The sequence below is a fragment of the Eptesicus fuscus genome, chromosome 4, assembly GCF_027574615.1.
Source record: "Eptesicus fuscus isolate TK198812 chromosome 4, DD_ASM_mEF_20220401, whole genome shotgun sequence".
Classification (NCBI taxonomy): Eukaryota; Metazoa; Chordata; class Mammalia; order Chiroptera; family Vespertilionidae; genus Eptesicus; species Eptesicus fuscus.
Genome location: NC_072476.1, coordinates 72,924,664 through 72,945,754, shown reverse-complemented (window position 1 = coordinate 72,945,754; position 21,091 = coordinate 72,924,664). Strand labels below are relative to the sequence as shown.

General features: G+C 36.7%; 1 protein-coding gene across 5 annotated transcripts in view; it reads right to left on the bottom strand.

The window, feature by feature from the left end:
• Positions 1 to 21,091, bottom strand: part of POC5 (POC5 centriolar protein) — a 32,430-nt gene that overhangs the window by 9,779 nt on the left and 1,560 nt on the right. For 3 of the 5 annotated variants that reach the window (XM_054715161.1, XM_054715162.1, XM_028139663.2), the window contains 8 exons: positions 19,189 to 19,284; positions 15,699 to 15,840; positions 13,733 to 13,810; positions 10,745 to 10,950; positions 8,934 to 9,110; positions 6,400 to 6,504; positions 4,031 to 4,210; positions 2,721 to 2,874 (listed from right to left, as the gene is read on the bottom strand). In XM_054715161.1, the coding sequence (XP_054571136.1) occupies positions 2,721 to 2,874; positions 4,031 to 4,210; positions 6,400 to 6,504; positions 8,934 to 9,110; positions 10,745 to 10,950; positions 13,733 to 13,810; positions 15,699 to 15,840; positions 19,189 to 19,272 (1,126 nt within the window). In that variant the 5' untranslated portion in view covers positions 19,273 to 19,284. Of the gene's footprint in view, positions 1 to 2,720; positions 2,875 to 4,030; positions 4,211 to 6,399; positions 6,505 to 8,933; positions 9,111 to 10,744; positions 10,951 to 13,732; positions 13,811 to 15,698; positions 15,841 to 19,188; positions 19,285 to 20,539; positions 20,558 to 21,091 lie in introns of those variants that run through there. The other 2 variants (XM_054715163.1, XM_054715164.1) reach the window with 2 other exon arrangements.

Sequence of the window (21,091 nt, the reverse complement as noted above, 5' to 3'; positions counted from 1 at the left end):
GCATTATTAAAAAGTGCATTATAAAAAGCAATTGTTTTAAGGGAAGAAATGGGGCCAGATGTGATTTTTTTTCTTGTGAGAACTAATAGCTGTTATTGAAATGCCACAAAACCTAAATATCACAGAGCAAATCCAGCATTAGATCACAGTGAACTTTGCCTTTGGTAACTCCCCCAGCACTATTGCTTACTGTGTGTCTTATTATTCCTATTATCTTTATCCCTCATTATGACAAACACTAGAGACCCGGTGCACAAAATTCGTGCATGATGGGGGTGTCCTCTCAGCCTGGCCTGCACCCTCTCCAATCTGGGATCACTCTCACAATCCGGAACCACTGGCTCCTAACCGCTCACCTGCCTGCCTGCCTGATGCCCCTAACTGCTCTCCCCTGCTGGCCTGATCCCCCTAACTGCCTAACTGCTCTCCCCTGCCAGCCTGATCCCCTTAACTGCTCTCCCCTCCTGGCCTGATTGCCCTAACTGCCTATCTGCTCTCCCTTCCTCTACGCACCCTTTGGACCCCTGGCACAGGCATGCTGAGAACTCTCGGCCGCGGCCCCACCCCCGTACTGATTGGTTGTTATGTGATGGTGTCCCGGCAAATTTGCATATTCCTCTATTACTAGTATAGATAGCACAAGGCCAAAATCCATTGGGTTCCCAGAACTTGGCATTAGCTGCAGAAGTCAGTGGATGTGAAAGCAACAGGAGCAAAACAAATCATGTTGGGTAATTATCAGAATACATTTTCTTCAAATCCTGTTATGGATGTTTGCCTGTAGAAGACACAGCTATATTTGAATTTAAAATTTAAGATGGTCAATTTATAAAGGTGGCAAAACACTCTGTCCTAAGTCAATTCATGTTCATAAGTATGTTATGAAAAACAGATTTCTTGTAATTAAATGCAAGAAGTTCTAATAATAATTTGTCACCTTACTTGTGGAACCTAATATCTCTTCTGAGTAGATAATTAAATTAATCAATTTAATACATATAACTTGCTAATAATTTTAAATGAAAGCAGACTAGTCTATTATAGGAGGTGGTAAGTTTGTTTTTAGCATTGATACTCAATTAAAAAGCCATTTATTAGAGAAATCAAGCACACTTTGGGGTATCAACAAGATAAACTATTTAGCCTTGATAATCTATAATTCTATGTTTCTAACCTAAATATGGGACATATACCTCAATGGTTTCAGAGAGAGAACAATTTGCTTTAATTTACTGTCACCCACAACATGCACAGTTTATATAATAAAAGTTTGTTGATGTTTTAAAATGAAGTACAGAGAAGTTATTCACTGGAATGAAATCATGTTAATGACATTACAAAATGAAACTGTCTCATGAGTAAGTTAACCATGAGTCTTAGATAGGATTTACTATAAGGAACTACTGCAAAAATGTTCATGTTTTACATGAAACATGGGAGGCTGATTTGAATGAATTAAGACTACAGTAATGTCCAACTGGTGTGGCTCAGTGGTTGAGCATTGACCTATGAACCAAGAAGTCATGGTTCAATTCCAGGTCAGGGTATATGCCTGGGTTATGGGCTTGATCCCCAGTGTGGGGCGCGCAGAAGATAATTGATCAATGATTTTTCTCTCATCATTGATGTTTCTATCTCTCTCTCCCTTCCTCTCTGAAATAAATAAAAATACATATTTTTAAAAAGCCACTGTAAAAGAAAAAATACTTTAGCATGTAAGTTGAGTCATGCTATAATTACTAGTCTTTTTTTAAAAGCGTTTTCAAATGTATTTCACAAGAATCTCTCTATTAAGCTAAAAAGGTAAAGAAGGTTTATATTATCTTGTTTGTTCAGAGAAGAAAACCCAAACCCAAAAAGGAAACTAGGCCTCACTGCAAATTGGTGGCAAAGGACTCTTGTCATGTGCTCTTTCAAGCCATCTTCATGAAACTGATACAAACAACTCAGGTCCGAGCCAATACATGGACTTTTCTTGAAATAATTTTTTAATTTCTATAGACAGACCTATATTTATAACTTTTGAAAATGAGTTTTAATTGTGGTTTCTCTTAAACTGGAAAACAAGCAATTTTTTAAAATGAGAAACCATGACTAGATAAGAAATATTTAATCAACAAAATAGTCCAAGGAAATTGGCTAATTAGAAAAAGACAAAAATAGAAGTTTTGCACTTAAAGGCATTATACATTCAAAGCATTGTTGTAACTCTGAGCCTATGTACTTAAGAGTCAACAGTTTACTTGCTCAGATCTAAGATACCATAAGAAACCCTGAGTAAGTGAATTTTCATGATGGATTTAAAACTGGATATGACGCTATGAAGTTAAAAATACAGTGCCTGGCCCCAGCTGGTTTGGCTCAGTGGATAGAGCATCCACTTGCAGGCTGAAGGGTCCCAGTTTCAATTCTGGTCAAGGGCACATGCCTGGGTTGTGGGCTCGATCCCCCCCAGTAGGGGGCGTGCAGGAGGCAGCCAATCAATGTTTCTCTCTCATCATTGATGTTTCTATTGCTCTCTCTCTCTCCCTTCCTCTCTGAAATTAGTAAAAATATTACTAATTTTTTAATATTTGTAAATTACTAATATTTGTAAAAAAATACAGTGTGCCTGGATGAGACATATCTATTGCAGAAAATTAGTACTGTAGACCATACTAATCACTGAAATCTCAAATTCTTTTTGAAAGTAGGCAGAGACTCTGAAGTAAAACACTAACCTGCATCATTTCTGTTTTGAAACATTGTCATGGCTTCAAGATTTAATGCACACACACCCCTCATGAAAGCTTTTTTCATGGAATCTTCAAAGTGCTCTTTTTCATGTTGCATTCTTTGGATCTCAGCTTTTGCATTTTCCAAAGCTCCAGATAACTAAAATAAGGCAAATTTTTTAAAAAAGCGTTGTAATACAAGGAAGGATATTATTTATTGTTAAAAAGTAGACTTACACTGTGAAGTATTTTTAGGTGAAATACAGGTACTAAAAACACTTTGCCACATGCCTCTTCTGCTATGTGTCTCACTTTATTTTAAACGGTGCATCTTACTTTTAGTGTCTTTCAACACACCATTTCCATTTCTAACCATGAATTGAAGGTTCAAACAAGGGGAATTGTGTACCAGTCCCACTGAAGGTTGCTGATGTGTTTTAATTATACAAAAAGATATATCACTTCTTACCATAAATCTTTTATGTAGAATATAGAATATTAAACAAAATACATTAAGAGCCACAGACAGCCCTCACCCCTTTAGAAAAAAAATTAAGTGCCTGCAATATTAACATTTTTAAAAACTAAATGATACTATAGAATTTAAAGTGCAAAGTGATATTAGTTGCAACACATTTTTCCACAGACCAAATCTAAAGGGACTCCATTTTTTGCATGTCATTTTCAATTGCAGAAAGTTGTCTGTATTATGATACTGATTTTTAACATTAAGAACTTTGTAGTATAATGATGAAATATTTTTTTCCTTTTCGTATTTTATTTCAAGAGGCCTACTGCATTCTTCAATATAGTTTTTATTTCATTTTGAGTCTCAAATGTTTTCCCGTGGGAACAATGTTAATTGTATTATTAAAAGTCAATGGGAAGATAATTCCAATTTGTATCCAACTTTATATGAATAAAGTTTATTTAAATTAACAAGAGGATAAACATTTTTGGTTTTGGTCTCTATTTTTGGCTAAATAAAAGCCAAAAGAAGTATAAGAAAGCATGCTTTCTTAGAGACATAAGGATCTATGAGTGATTTAAATTGTCAAAACACATGTACACACAAGAGTTCCAACATAAGTTTGGAGGCCAGAGTTACAACTTTTAAAGAATAAATAAGTCTTTAAATCTGACTCATTGTTCTTTCCCAAATAGTCACATAGTCTCATTTGAAGATACACTGCATTCAATGGAATTAGAAATGGGTCACTCTGCTTAACTATAGAAAAGTAACAGTGAGTGATGCTACCCATCTTGTTTATTTCTATTAAAGGAAAGTAAAAATAAATAAAAAATATAAGTTTTACCACAGCAACTTTGTTTTCATAATCATTGGAAATTTGGACACAAACTTCTTCGGCTCTTGCTTGACAAGCTCGCTCCACCACGTCCTTCCACTTCTTTTGCACCGTGGAATGCCAGCCCATCCACACTTTCTTCAGTAAAGTTCTCTGGAAGTACTGGTCAGCGAGTTTCCCTTCATAAGCCTAAATGAAAGTATTATAACCTTAAAACACAGTGCACTGGTAAATATACTGGCAGTAAAACGAAACATAACACAGTGGTGAGCAGTGCACATACATTATTATTTAATCCTGTGTAATTATTCTTATCTGCATAGAGAACAGGCTTATAGAGGTTAAGTAACCTGCCCAAGTAGACAGGGAAAAGCCATTCTTGCTTTATTCCAGAGCCTAAGTTCTTTCTTATCCATTACACATCATTGTTTTATGTAACTAATCAAGTTAGGGGAAAAACAACAACAAAAAACAAATGAAAGAAAATGAGTAATTTGCCACTTGCCATCTTAGTTCTGAATCTGCATGACCTTTTAGCTGAAACCAGGACTAGGACAATAGAGTGGTTGGAAGACGAAAAGGTAACTGTGGCTTCAAATGGCATCGTTTTCCCTTTGGCTTGGTGGACACCACCATAAGCAAGATTAATTTACATACTTTGCATCATATATAGTGCCAAACTGATTCAAATAGGAACATATGCTATTCTTTTTATCAATGAATTTAAATTATTTTGAAGAAGTAGTTCCAATTTTCAATCTTCTTAAATTTGTTTTACTATTCAAAAAGTGATGGCAGCCTCAACTATTTCAGCTAACATAAAAACAATATAATATATTCTCATTATGTCACTTGATAAATAAGTTTCAAAATATGGTCTAAATACTCATTTTAAATAGCTCTTTTCATTCTGATCAATGTTGATTGATCTATTTGGATTAATTAAAAAATGAAAGCATTAGGAGGAATCCTATTCCCTAATAGTGGAATATTAAATACTGATGTTATTAATACTAAATATTAATGTTTAAGAAATATTAACATTTGAGATCAACCAAAGGACTTACATGCATGCATATAAGCCTAATCAATGGAAACAGACAACAGGGGGGTGGGGGCATGAATGGGAGGTGGGGGGTGATAGGGGAATAAGGACACATATGTAATACCTTAATTAATAAAGAAATGTAAAAAAAAAGGATTTAAAAAAATAAAACTGGGAAAAAAATAAATAAAAAATATTAACATTTAATATTAATTTATTGGAACTAATGCACAGAGATCACTCAATGGCTCACATGAGCATTACATTAAAACTATGTATGTATACACACGGACACACACACATACATATATATATCTCCACCTCCTACACTCTTAAGTCTTTATACTCTTGTCTTCTTGTAGGATATATACATATTCATACTTTTCCACTTCTGATGCAATAACTTATTATTCTCTCTCAGTTTCCCTGTACTGATATGTTGAGTTAGCTCTTATTAATTAAAATGAACAATGTTCAAATTTAAATTATGTACAAACTGAGGATAATTTTTAAAAAGCTATACAGACATGGCTTTAATTCTCACTCTAATGCAAGTCTACACAACAAACATTTATACAATTTTATAATGTAGTAGTAGGAATCCGTGCACCAGTAGCTCTCTGTGGGGCCTGGCCGCTCCACGCCCGCTGCCCAGAGGCTCTCCACGGCCCAGAGGCCCATCCGTGCCCTGGCCTGGCCAGAGGCCAATCCATGGCCGGTGCAGAACGCTTGCCTTGTTGCTGCGGCGACGAAGCAAGCATTCCGCCAGGCCGCTCTGCTGCCCTCTCTCAGAGGCCACTCGGGACTGGGGGACTCCGGTGGGGCTGAGAGGACTGGGTGCCACCACCTTGTGGCTATGGCACCACCATCTTTGTGATGGAGTGATGGTTAATTTGCTACCCTTTTATTAGATAGGATAACTGTAGTGTTGCCTCTTTTTGAGGAGAATGTATTCAGGCATTTTAGAAGGAGAAACAAAATGAGAAGCATATGATATGTTAAAGACTGTAAATTCTTTCTTCACATAATCATATTTGAGTCAAATTTGTTAAAGGGGTTCCATTACCAAGGCATTTGTAATTTAGGTACAATCCCTACTAACCTATTGTGACAAAGGAAATGATATATCAACAGATCTATAAAATATGAAGTATTTTCCCCCAAACTATACCAAAATCAAATTCCTTGAAAACAGAGCAACATTAAATTCATTTTGACTTATTAGATAATAAATCCTTCTTTGACTTTAACAAGAGTTCTAAAATGTGATCCTAAACAATTTTGAATTCAGAAGTCTAATATTTGCCAGTCATCTTTTCGTTTTTATACTTACATCCTGTCGGGATTTGACATGGCCAATTCGCCAGTGGAAGAATGTTCTCATCAACTCTATCCTTTCCTTTTGCTTGCCTATAGCATGAGACAAGCTGGAAATCACCTGTGAACAGCATTTAGGCCAATTATTGTGATGTTACAATAACAGCTACTAGTAAAGTGATTTTTCTCATATATCCAAAAGTGCTAGAGAATATCAATGGATCACTACTATATTCATCCAGTTAACTTCATTATTATCTTTAAAAAGACCAAAAAACTTCTCCACATGAATACACTATATGAAGGGGAACAAAAGAGGAAAGAATTTTCATTATGTGTAAATCTTGGTAATCACCAAAATAAATTTATGTACATGAAAATTAATATAGGGTGGGATACAAGTATGTTTACAGTTATTCCTGTGGAAAATAACACAATAATTAAAAATTAATACAAGAATAAACTGTGTTTCACATAAACCTACTTGTGCCCTCCCCTATATGGTATTGACATTTAATTCAAGAAAAACAAGCATACATTGAAAGTTTTGCTACATATACAAAAAGTATTTATTGACTAGGATTGAGGGCAGAGGCCAGATTTTATATATCTTTCTAGTCACTAAACACCTTTAGTACCTTGGATTATAAGTTTCTCAATAACTGTTTTATTTAAAAAAATATTTTTATTAATTTCAGAGAGAAAGAGAGAGAGAAAGAAACTTCAATGATGAGAGAGAATCATTGATTGGCTGACTCCTACATGCCCCCTGCTGGGGATTGAGCCAACAACCCCCAGTATGGAAACGTGACCTCCTGGTTCATATGTCAACACTCAACCACTGAGTCACGCTGAGACACGCTGGCTGGCTGGGCTCAATAACTGTTTAATAATTTTTTTCTGAATTCAACAAACTCATAAACGAAAATAGTCATACTCTGATGTACTTCTTCAGTGTTATTATTCTTGTTCTTTTATTTATTATATTTTAAATGTTTTTATTGATTTCAGAAAGAAAAAAGGAAAGGGAGAGAGGGATAGAAAGATCATTGATGAGAATCATTGACCAGTTGCATCCTACATGACTCCTACTAGGATCGAGTTAGCAACCCGGGCATGTGCCCTGAATAGGAATTGAACCATAACCTCTCCATGGGTCCATGCTCAACCACTGAGTCACAATGGCTGGGCTTATTCTTGTTCTATAAAAAAAAAATTTATGGAGGCTTTTAAATCCTAAGACAATACTCTCTCATAAAGTACCGAGTAGCTGAAACGTCTATCTAAAAATGGCCACAAAAAGAGATTTTGTAAATTGGGCACATTTACTGATAGATATTTATTCTGGTTTCTTTAAATAATTTTTAAAAGTGGAAAAGGGCACATATTCTAAGATATTGTTAATATTCTCTTTCTAAAGTTGTATGGTGGTGGCTATCCACTTTCTTTGTTTTAAAAAATTGGACATATATGTACAACTCTTTTTTATGTGTGATACTTTAATATTAAAAGCCTTAAGTTGGAGTTTTGAGGACAAGAGAGAAAATGACTAATATTAATATCTATTTAAAAAAGTAAACTATGAAAAATATTCAATTTTATATCATACCTTGCAATACCAAAATAAATGTATATATTTTTAAAAAACACTGGACTCTTTATCCAGTTAATTAAAATAGTGAGGGCTGCAACTACAGACCAGCAGATGAGGTGTTTGCGGAGTCCCTTCTCTCTGAAAGCCACCATCCTCTGGGGGCAGCCACAGATTTGTTGCCCACCTGCTTTGTTCAAGGTGTTGTCTGCAGGCACAAAATTAGCACGCACCTGAACTTCACTTTCAAATTCTTAACAGGCTAACAGAAAGTGAAATAAAAGGTGCTGTTTATCAATAAAAAAACAGACTTCTTCAGCGAACAAAGACTTATCACAGATATAATGTGAGAAACTTAAAATAACCCCTAAAAAGACGGCTTAAAAACTGGATAATGCTGGTTCCCTAAAGTGCTCTTAAGGGCAGTTAAGAAGGAAAAATTAGTATGTACATTTAGTATGTACTCTTAAAACTCCAAGCACATCGAAATTGATCTCAAAGATAAAATGGCATGACCATGGCATGTTTAATAGGAAGATAAATTGTATATCTATGCACCTATTTTTCTACTAATTTCTGAAGTGATCTCCCCTTTGTATCTTGCATGACCTAAAAAACCCCACTTCTTGGCCTCTTAGGGAGGAAGGGAGAAAGGAGAGAGGGAGAAGGAAAAGGAGAGAGGCAGAGAGGGAGAAAGGAAGAGAGATGGAAAGTGAGGGTGAGGGAGAGAGAGATGTGAGAGAGAGACATCTGTTGGTTGCCTTCTGCACCTGCCCCGGCTGGGGATCAAACCCGAAACCTGGGTAGGTACCCTGACTGGGAACCAAATCAATGACCTTCTGGTGCACCAGACTACGCTCCAACCAACTGAGCCACACCAACTAGGGCACTTCCTGACATTTATTATCTAGCAAGACATTTACTGAATCTCAGTTAAAAAGAAATATAAAAAAGAACACCTCATCTTTTCTCCCAATGGAGATTTCATAGGCTTTTTGCAGCTCCTTCAAGCTGTTGATCTGGTTGCATAGTTGTTTTAAATGTGCTGCATGTTTTTCTTTCTCTTTTTTCATTTCCATACGGTGCCAGTCAATAAAATTTAGTCTCCATTTAGTTAGTTCAGATATGACGTTTGACTGAAAAATAAATATACTGATAACTAAGCAGTTTGTTCCTTAATAGTGCTTCTTAAAATTACACCAAAATTAAGAAACACTTTTAAAAAATCAGAACAAGCAATCAACATGAAAGCTATTTTTTAAAAAAATCACTAATGAAAACATTTATAAGTTCAACAGTTACAGCTCCTCTTAGTTCACACTCACCATACTAAAGAGATGCATTTTTAAAAATTTTAAGTTACTTTGTATTAAATCTTGTCATTTAAAAAAATTTCAGGTCTTATTCTTTGTTTATTCAAGAACTTAAATGTCCATATTAAGTTGGGTCAGGGAAAAGGAAATGCAGGGCCATGCGCTAGGCTGAGCCATAGGACTGGATGTTATTTAGATAGAGGTGGATAGTGAGAGCCATGGGAGTTGATGCTTTCTTCCCCCAAATAATTTATCACAATGGCTACCTTAACAAACTGCTAAGTCTGACCCCTTTTCACTCTACCAACTGGCATGAATAAAAAAGACCATATAATCATGTTATCAAAAATCAGATAATATGGTTAATTGAACCTAGAACAATTTTAGTGGTTGGTGGTACACCACTCCAGTTGACTTACACCACGAAAAGAAGTATGAAACCTGTACCATGAGGGAAATGGTAGAAACTATACTAAAAGATATATCTGGGATCTATAGTTCAAACAACAGAGAAATATAGATGCCATAGAACTCTCATGACCATAATTTCTCTACGCATGTGAATATTCAGCTTCGTTTTCTCAAACTACCTTTCAGAAAAATGGTTATTTTTCTCAACTATATTTTAATTAGCAAAAAGAAACCCTGCCACTTCTTTGGTAAACATTTTTTTAAAGCAAGTCTTTTTTTAAAACTGTTTTTATTGATTTTTAGAGAGAGAGGAAGAGAGATACGTAGAGAGAAACATCGATGAGAGAGGAACATCATTGATCGGCTTATTCCTGCATGTACCCCTACTGGAGATTGAGCCCACGACCCAGGCATGTGCACCGACCGGGAAGCAAACTGGCAACCTCTTGGTTCCTGGGTTGATGCTCAACTACTGAGCCAAATCGGCCAGGCTCCCTGCCATTTCTGTAATACTTTGTTTTACTTAAAGGACACTAACATTACTAAAAATAAACATCAATTTTTATAGAGATATCAGTTATACATTGTGGTTGCTATAAGAATGGCTATAAAATGAATACAAATTGCTAAAATTGGATTTTGTATTTCATTTAAAGGAGACATTTTCATTAGTCATAGCTACAATATAGTAAAGGTTCACTGAGTGTCTCAGTCACATACAGTCTTTCAGAACATCTGAGAAATTCAGTAGATTGTTCCATCAACTATTTAAAACCTTGCTATTCAAAGTATGATTTTTGAACCAGCAGCATCTGCTGGGATCTTGTTAGAAATGCATTATCTCAGGTCCTCAAAAACAACTGAATAAAAAGCTGAAGTTCAACAGGATTCCTAGGGGATTCATATGGACATCAAAGACTGAGAAGCACAGATTTTAGACATTGGACTGATCTCCTAAAACTAAAGATTAAAAAGAACCTTTTATTTTAAATAAAAGAAAAACTGGAATTAAGAGCAAAACTATTATACTAATCCAACAACGATACCTTAAGACCTGAACTCCAAAGATCCAGTACACTTTCCACCTTTTGAAGGTTTTCTTCAGAAACAACAGAATTGCCCACAAGTATTTCATGGGCACCTGCATGACTAGAACCAGACCCTGGTGTGGAAGAGTCGCCCAAAAGATTTGAACTGAAAAAATCCATAACGGGGTGAAAAGGCTTCCTTGGCGATGACACTGGTGACAACCCTAGAACGAAAAGAAGTTGTGGTGGTTACGGCAGCTTGAAAACAACCCAAACTGGTGAGGACTTACATTGGAAGGCTGGGAGATGTCCGTTACTATAGAGGCTGAGGAAAATGCAGAGAAATGACCTTTCAGTGTACTTAATCTGGATATTTTAAATTTCAGTATTGTCACTGATTTAGGACTAATCAGCATGAGATGCCTCCTATACTCAAGTAAAGATGCTTCATATATCCAGCTCCAGCCTAGCTGAAACTATTATTATCTGTGTCACCATATCAGCATTTTCTAAGTGCTTTGTAATAAAAATGTTATAAGGATTGGCTCTCATAATACATGGTACCCTAAGAAATACATACTCTTATCTATTTTACTGATTCTAAAACTGAGGTTCAGAAAGGGTTAAGTAATCGACCAAGGTCAGAGTGGTTGTATATAGGTCATTATAACTTTATGTAGAACACTGGGATGAGTTTTAATACTACTAAGAGTCAGCACTGTAAGTAGAAAAGAGACTAGTAGTTTAATTTATCAGATACTCAACTAAAAGAGACTAGTAGTTTAATTTATCAGATACTCAACTATAAGATACCCTGTTTGCCCTCAACATATAGGTGAGGAATATACATACATATACATATACTCCCATCTCCTGCCCATATACCAGAGTGTGGGGATGGGAGTGAGAGCCAGAAAGAGAACTGGTATCTACCTTCAAAAAAGCACAGAATATTTTATCACACATGTATACTGGAATTAGAGACGACTGATCACCATTTCTTGCATATCACACTTTTGCTATGAGGGTCCTATAACTAAGACTGAAGGGCTTTTCTCTCTTCCTTACTAAATGACTCAAAACAAAGATAAAGATACATCTACTATAGAACTTGTTACTTAAAAGTAAATCAAGAATTATCTGCAAAAGGAAAAAAATCATTCCCTAATATGTATGTTTTGCATAAAAATATATCAACAAATGGTTTAAAAGCTAGTCACACTATGTAGCACTACCTATATATTCTGAAGATCGTTTAGGAATTCAAAGAATAAGGCACATGAATAGTATTTTTTACTAGATTTTACTAACTAGATCTGCACTCATGGGCTCTGCTTTTATTTATATTTTAATACATCACCTTAAAAAAAAAAGAATCATGGTTCCCTATTCACTTGACCAAGAAAACCCCACAAAATCATGCAAATTAAGAGGTTCAGATCTTTAAGTTCACTTTACGAACACTTGTGAAACTGCCAAGGCCATCATGGGGATGAGAATCCAAAAAGCCACCAAGTATTTAAAGGATGTCATTTTATAGAAGCTGTTTGTGCTATTCTGTCGTTACAATGGTGGAGTTGGTAGGTGTGCCCAGTCCAAACAGTTGTGCTGGACACAGAATCAGTGGCCCAAAAAGAGTGCTAAATTTTTGCTGCACATACTTAAAAATGTAGAGAGAATGCTGAGCTTCAGGGTTTAGATGTAGAGTCTCTGGTCACTGAGCACATCCAAGTGAATAAAACTCTGAAGATGCAGTAGAGAACTTTCAGAGCTCGGGGCAGATGAACCCATACATGAGCTCTCCCTGCCACATTGAGACGATCCTTACTGAAAAAGAGCAGACTGTTCCAAACCAGAAGAAGAGGTTGCACAGAAGAAAAAGATACCCCAGGAGAAACTGAAGAAACAAAAACTTATGGCCTGAGAGTAAATTCAGCATGAAATAGATACTAATAAAAGTAAAAGAAGGAGAAAAAAAAAGACCTTGGAAGATCCCTCAGAAATTACATTGCCCAAGCCTTCTATGTAAGTGAGAGGCATTTCTTATATGGTGGCTTAAAAGGCCCTTACATTAAATAACATTGAATCACCTAGTATAAAAAGTGTTCTATTTTTACTATATTACTTATTCTATATCAAAGAAAAAGTTTCAATCTGGTGCTAGTATGCTTTTAAAACCTCTGTAACACTTGCTAATCAGGCTGAACACAACACCATCAATAGTATTCAACCAAACTTAGTAACTTTGTTTGAGTTGCATTTATTTTTACCATTGCTTTCTATTTGTAACAAATATATATTAGTTTTATGCTATAAACAGTAATAACACATGTAACATATTTTCTTTTAAAATAAAAGCTAAAAATGAATATTTGTGAAGAAAAACACTTAAATGATAGAACATGTGGAATAAAGATAGGAAGAAAATCATAAAGTTAGTATGCAAATGCCTAAAAAATGGGAAATAATGCCTTATGAAAAAATTTAAATCAGCCAAACTATCTGATATCCTTTGAATCTTTAAAAATATTTGCCCTCTTGCCCTAGCCAGTTTGGCCCAGTGGACAGAGCGTCGGCTGCGGATTGAAGGGTCCCCGGTAGATTCTGGTCAAGGGCACATGCCTGGGTTGCAGGCTCAGTCCCCAGTAGAGGGCATGCAGAAGGCAACTGATCAATGATTCTTTCTCATCATTGACGTTTCTTTCTCTCTCCCTCTCCCTTCGTCTCTGAAAACAATAAAAATATATTAAAAAGAAAATTGCCCTTTAACCTAGAAGATTTAAGGATGTCACATACTCTAATAAATAAACCTGTTTGTCCTAATTGTACTATTTTCATTATTATAAAATTATTTTAAATAGTATTACTCAATAAATTAGCAACAACAGCATTTTAAAATCCTACCAATAAGTAATATGCTAAAATATTCCTCTTACTACATAGATAATATTCATCAACCCACAAAATGTTGTATATTAATAAAAACAAGCTAAGGAAAAGTAATACCTTCTGTCTTTGAATGACTTGAAATATTTAAATCACGTCCTTTTCTAACTTCCGTCCTTGTTTCTCTTTCTCTTCTTACTGTAAAGAAAAATACCCCAAAGCACTTTTAAATAAAATACCTATTCACACACACCTAATTTAAGAAGGTTGAGGTATATCAATAAGATTTTAGAACAAAGAAAATATAACATGGTGAGGTTAGAGGAACATTAAAACAAAAAACAAGAATAAAGAAAAGACTCTGAAACTAGAAAAAATCTTATTATTAATAAACACGATTCCACCCACCAAATATGGATGAAAGAGAATTCAGTTTACTGTGGCATTCAATTCACACTGAGAATCAGTGGATGAATGACACTGGAACTTAGAAAGGCTATGCTGTCTAATAGCATTGGATATTTCCAGGGGCCAGCTGCTTTTCACTAGCTGCAATCAAACTAAAGTGTCACCGGTTCCCCACCAACAGGGACTTCCTTACTTCCACCTCAGGAACCTTTAGTCAATACATGGTGAAAAGGAAAGTGGGAAAAACCTCACAAGAATGACTCTGCCAACTCTGACACACCTCACTTATACTAAACAACGGCAATACTAAGAATAAAGGGAATGGGATGATGAATTTACATAGTCCATTCTAACCAAGTCTATGCGTAAATCAGATTAATCTAAATTCACTGCATGTCGTATGCTTAGGTCTCAAGTCCTTTTTGATAAAGGCAGAGCATAAACAAATACTACCTTACATACTAGAAAAGAACAGGGGTTACCTTGAAAGGTTGCAGAGTTGGGGCAAGGAAAGGACTCCTGTGTTGTGTCACTGGGAACAACAGTACAGTAATACTGTAGCCAATGGAGAAGGAAACAAGCTTTTGGTGACCACCTTAGGGGCAGAGGTTTAGAGGGCTAATACACTACTCGTAATTGCCTAAATTCATTTGTAAGGAGTATGCAGCTCTTTGGGTTTGCTCAGTAGGAACTCCATGTTGAGGTGCCAGTATAATCAAAACATGGTCAATATCACTGATATAAAAATTAATAAATTCAAGCATTGTATCTCTTAAAGATCAATAAATCTGGATAGAAAGTATTCAGTAGAATGAGTATATGTATTTTACAATTGTGATCTATTTGTTGATCCAATGCAATAGGTCAAAGATTGAGAAGCAAAGAAAATGCCATTCTACAGAGGGAGAAGGACAATAGACACTAGGGCTGCGACTTATCAGAAAACGAGGAGCCTGCTGACTGTGAGTAGGCTGTGTCATGTGCCTTCAAGGAGGGATCCTTAGCGTTTACTTATTGTTGATAACTGCCCATTATCAGAGCTGTTTTACAAGGGCTTTCTGTACCCTTATTTAGAGTGAGCTGTTTGGATCCTGTTCTTTACTAAATAAGGGACAAAAAGGTAAAATGAGCTTCATCCTTCTTTTTCAACCTTTTACTCATCTATCATCATACATCCTGATTTGTATTAGCTCTCAATTCTGTCACTGACATAGTCCAAGAATGGATTCATGTTTGTGGTGATAATTCAAACAGTCCTCTATGCCTATATAAATACTGCTGACAAAGTCCTAGCACATGGTCCATAAACTTAAGGGGTTCTGAGGGCTACCTATGGACCATCTTTAATTTGGGGGGGTTGGACATTTGTTTTTCAAGATAATCCTGACAAATAACCATTAGAACAAATACAGAGATGTTACATATTTCACTAAGAGACATGCAATGGCTACAGTGTTGCTTTAAATTTATTACTTTTCAGAAAAGTAATAGTCAAAGGAAGCTCAAAGATCCAGCTGTCATATAAGAGCCAAGAATAACATATTAAAATGTAAAGAATTTTCCCAGATAATAGTGATATTCACCATTGACTGGAGCATTTTCACAATCATAAGTCAATTGCATTAATAAGCTCAAATAATACCTTAAATTAAGAGATGTTTTAAAAAATATACATAACCTTGATTATGAAGAATATCATCAATTATAGTATGAAATCTAACATCTGGCACCATTTCTCCCTTAGAATGAGATGGCTGTGAAGTACCTGGTTCAATATTTGGATTCACTATAGTATAACGAAGCAATTCTTCATACTCTTCCTATGAGAAACCAATAATAAATAATGTTTTATAACACTGTCACAATGGACACTAAAGCAAAAGAACAACAAAAGCTGTACATATAAACTATATATAAAAGTGTATAGCTATTTTATATTACTACTAGCATTCCCGTTGCAGGAAAAATCCTGCAATAGGGTTTCCTGCTGCACTCTACCCCGCCCTGCCTGCTCTCCTCCCTTGTCCCCCACCCCGCCTTCTCCACCAGCCCCCCTGCTTTTCTCCCTTCTCCGCCAGCCCACCCGCTCTTCTTCCTTCTCCCCTGGCCCTGCCTCTGCTCCTCCCTTCTCCCCCGGCCACGCCTCCGCTACTCCCTTCTCCCCGGCCCCGCCTCCGCTACTCCCTTCTCCTCCCCCCGGCTTGCTTGCTTCTCCGCAGCTTTGCTCCCTTCTGCAGCTCTTGGCTTCTTTCTATGCTGTCTTGATATGCAAATTAGCCACCATCTTTGTTGGGGTAATTTGCATACTCATCCTGATTGGCTTGGCTGATGGGTGTGGCTTGGGCATAGCGAAGGTGCGGTCAATTTGCATATTTGTCTATTATTAGGTAGGATATTTTGAAATGTTTTCAAGATAGGACATGGGTAGGCTTTCAACTGTAGTTAAGAACCAGTAGGGTCGTAAGTTGAGGGTTACTAATAAACAGACTCTTAGTTGGGATGACATTCTAAGCAGATAACCAATAACACAAAATTATTTCTGGTGTGTCTAGAAAATCCTTCCTTATCCCTGTTTTAAACTCTACTCTAGAGATTTATTATTTTGATGTAAAGCTTTGTCTCCTAACAAAACAACTTGAGATCTTACAAGGTGCTTACATTTTAGTAATAAAGGGGTCTGGACCCAACATTACAATGTATGGGTTTTTGGACACCAGCTGGGTATCTTACAATTCAACTCAATCTGACAATATCCACCAGAGTTAGCAGCAGATCACACAGGTTAAGGGTTCAGTCCCATAAGACAGCTCCCCGCACCCCCAACTTCAGGTCACCTGTGCTTCTGACAAACCAGCTATGGATTGGAGGTTCCCTCCTCAGGTTCAATTAATTTCCTAGACTGGCTCACAGAGCTCAACATTTCACTAGATTACCAGTATATTATAAAAGGATATAACTCAGGAACAGCCAGATAAATTGAGGCACAGGGCAAGGTCTGGGGAAGGGGCTTGGAGCTTCCATGCCCTCTCTTAGCATGCCAGTCACCCAGGACTTCCATGTGGCTCACCACCTCAGAAGCTCCCTGAATTCTCTTTTTTGGGTTTCTATGGAGGCTCCATTACATAGGCATGATTCATTAAATCATGGCCATTGGTGACTGAACTCAATTTCCAGCCCCTCTTCCCTCCTGGGAAGTTTGGGGATAGGACTGAAATTTCCAATCCTCTAATTATATAATTGGTTCCTCTGGCAACTAGCCCTCATCTTTAGGTGGGGGTGCAAAAGTCACCTCATAACAAAACACACCTTTATCATTTTCATGGCTTAAGAAATTACAATGTTTTAGGAGCTCTGTGCCAGAAACCAGAATGAAGACCAAATATATATTTATTATAAATCATACTATCACAAGTATAAATGAGTTAATTAGGTCCCTCTAGGAACAAGTCTGGATAAGACAGAGATGAAGAGTACAAGAAAGCACTGACACCTAAAAAGATAGCACCAAGTTGGAGAGGTACCATCCAAAGGGAAGGCAAGGATACATCTGTCACAATTCCCGACTGCTTCTTTACTAGTAAATAACCACAGATACTTTAACAGTAGCTTCCCAATGTTTAAATTTGTCATTTAATTAAAGGAACACATTTGCTCATAAAATATTTTCTTGAAGCTTTTCTCATATTATACTTACTCAACATAATGTAACATAAGCATAATGTCCAGCTTTTTTCCTCTTAAGTGATATAATTATAAAACTCAAGATATACCATGTTATTATTCTCTCAATTAAAATCTACTCTAGAAATCTGAATCCATATTTTTGATGATAAAACATTTAGAAATAAAAGAAAATTCAGAGCATTTCATATAAAACCCATACCTTCTGCAGTCAATTTATCTGTCACTGTCCAGGTAGCAGAATGTGATGAATGTTGTGGCAACAGGGACTAGAACCTAGAGTAAAACACTAAGGAATCTAGGCCTCAGAACTTTGGATGGTTTGATGTTGTATTAATTGGCATTAAAATGAAAGCAGCATTCATAAAAAGATAGCTACAATGAGAAAATTTCAAGAAAAAAATGTTTCTTGAGATTTCTAGCTTCTCTCATTGTATTGTTTGAAGCCTTTGTACAAAGAGTAAAGAGCTCATGATTATTTTCTGAAAGATTAAAATAATGTAAGGCATTTCCCAAAGTTTGTAAAATAATTCCTAAAGTTTGGTATAATTTGATATATATTGTACATTATATACACACTAGAGGCCCAATGCATGAAAATTTGTGCAAGAGTAGGCCTTCCCCTGGCACCAGCTTCCTTCCGGCACCCGGGGCTCCGGCTTCCCTCCTCTGGCCACCTGTAGGCACCTGGACCTGGATGACTTCCCTCTGGCCCCGGCTTCATCTTTTCTAATTAGCATATTAACCTTTTATTATTATCCTATATAATAAAGAGCTAATATGAAAATAGTGGTCACACCCTCATGCCCTCGAGCCGGGGCCGGGGGACCTGAGGCTGCACTCTGCACCCTGCGGGGCTTGACACAGGTGGGGCCAGCTGGGTCTGGGTCTCGTGTGATTTTGAGGTGCACACAGGTGGGCGGGGACTTGACTCTGGGTCCTGCGGCATGCCCCTGACTCTGACAGGAGGGAGATTTTCATATATATTTTACTAATTTTCTTTCATCTCTGACACTTCTATTACAGAGAAAGGGCAAATAGCAATATTAAAATATTTCCTCTAATTAATTCCCTTTTAATGTGCACGAATTTTGTGTACAGGGCCACTAATCTACACTAATAAAAGAGTAAAATGCAAATTGACCGTACCTTCACAATGCCCACCAGCCCATCAGGAGTGAGTATGCAAATTAACCCAACAAATATGGTGGGCGAATTTGCATATGCAGGCACAGAGCGCCCCAACTGCTCCAGGCCTCTGGGCAGTGTGGGAAGGCGGAAAGGTGGCTCCGGCCTGAGTGAAGGCAGTGCTGGCAGCCAGGGGAAGGAAGGCCCATTCTTGCACGAATCTTCGTGCATCAGGCCTCTAGTAGATTATAATTATAAATGTAAATGGCATGAATGAATGAAAAATGTATTCCTAGTTTTCCCTCATACTATTTGTTGAAAATAAGTAAGTCATAACAAATTTATACATGTCTTCCTACCTGAAGATCTGAAGAGCCTGAACTGTTTTGGTTGCAGTCATTCTGCATAACTGGAAATGCGTATTTTTCCTCATCTGATGACATTCTGCAAAAATACTATAAAACAGTAAACGTTAACTTTAGTTTTTCCCCCTTAATATTTAAACTAAAATATAATTCCTTATATAGAGATGGAACACCAACCAAAACAATAATTGTGATATTTTAAAATCATTCAACATATTTGAGCAACCATAGACAAAATCATTGGACAAAAAAAATAAAGACTCAATTCCCAAAATTAGTGAGTTTATAAAGTAGCAAAGGAGATGAAACAAATACACGAAAGGTTAAAGAAAAATGGAGGCTCCTCAGAAAAATCCGCACAGTAGAGGGTTGAGAACAATGGATTGTGATCTCTGTTCTTAACAATGTATGACAACCTAGATGTTGTGCACTTTCTTTGAAGATGCTGAACCAAGGAGAATGAACAATTTGTGCAAATTCCCTGCTTAGGAAACTTACCTTTTGGAAGTATTATTTTTTAAAAAAAGTAAACCTATACAAAACAACAGATTCTAATACGCACATAGAAAAATTGTTGAAAGTCTTAACCAAAAATAAATAAATAAATAAATAAATAAATAAATAAATAAAAGTATTTTTAGTAACTAGTAAGTAAATTATTTAAAAGACAAGTAGTGAATATTCAAACTATCTGAATACTAGTAACATGTGAGACACTGGTGAGGAAGCAGTAAGATGAGTCCTCAAGGACTTTACAATCTATAGGGAGGTGCCAGATATGTAGATAAGTGACTGATGAAAAAAGCGCTGATAGACCCTAAACAAAAGAGGTGCAAAGAAAGAAGATAGGAGTAGCCATTTTTCATGGGGTGAGATCCTGAGGGTGTGAAGAAGTAAGAATGGAGCCAGAGAAAATTTTAATAGAGAAAATGACTCCAGTGTTGAGATCTGAAAGACAGATAAAAGTTATCAGGATATACTAGGCAGTAGAGCTGCATAAGCAAAGATACAGAGGCATGGACAGATATGCTAGGAACATAAGTATAGTAGTTAATGCTGTAAGCGAAGGGTGTAAAGCAAGGCTTGGCTGAGAGCAGCCAGATCATGGAAGATCATGATTATGTCATGTTAAAAAGTTTGGTCTTAATCCAAGAGGTAAACGAGGACCTGAATCTAGGAGTCAGCAATGGGAAGTAGATAGAGAGTATGACTATGAGACAGTTGTGTTATGGCAATGAAAATGAGAGATCATGGTTAATAACTGGTTCAGGGATTAAAGGGAGGAATTGTTAATGGCTTCCAGGAGTCTGACTTGAGTAACTAGATAGATGATAGTGCCACTCACCACGGCAAGAAATGTAGGAAGATGAGCAGGTTGGGAGGAAGAACACTAGGCTCAACATCAGATGTTTTGGGTGTGCAGTACCTGTGAGGCACTTATGCAGCATATGGCCACCCTGTATGCTGGGCACCACCCAAGGATGGCCATTTACAGTGAATGGTGCTTCCTGGAGTTAAACAATGTGGGAGCCCTGCTTTGGAGCTTTAGGTTGAAGATACAGTTTGAGGAATCATCAGCATGATAGGAAGTGCTGGAAAACAAGAGGATAAGATCACCAATGAAAAGGAGTGACAGAAACATTTCTTACTCCAAAGTCCATATACCCAAGTTGTAGGCAATATTTTTAGCATAAATGCACATGTGTGTATTTTTTCTAGGAAGAGGATCCTTAGCTTCCAATATGTGTTCAGAGGAAACTACAACCCTAACAAAGTTAAGGGCCACTACCATAGTGAGACCAAGGTTAAAACCACAACCACTCACATTTAAAGGGGGAAAAGGAAATCCAACAAAGAAGACTAAAAAGATCAATAAACCTATCAGAATGAACAGCAT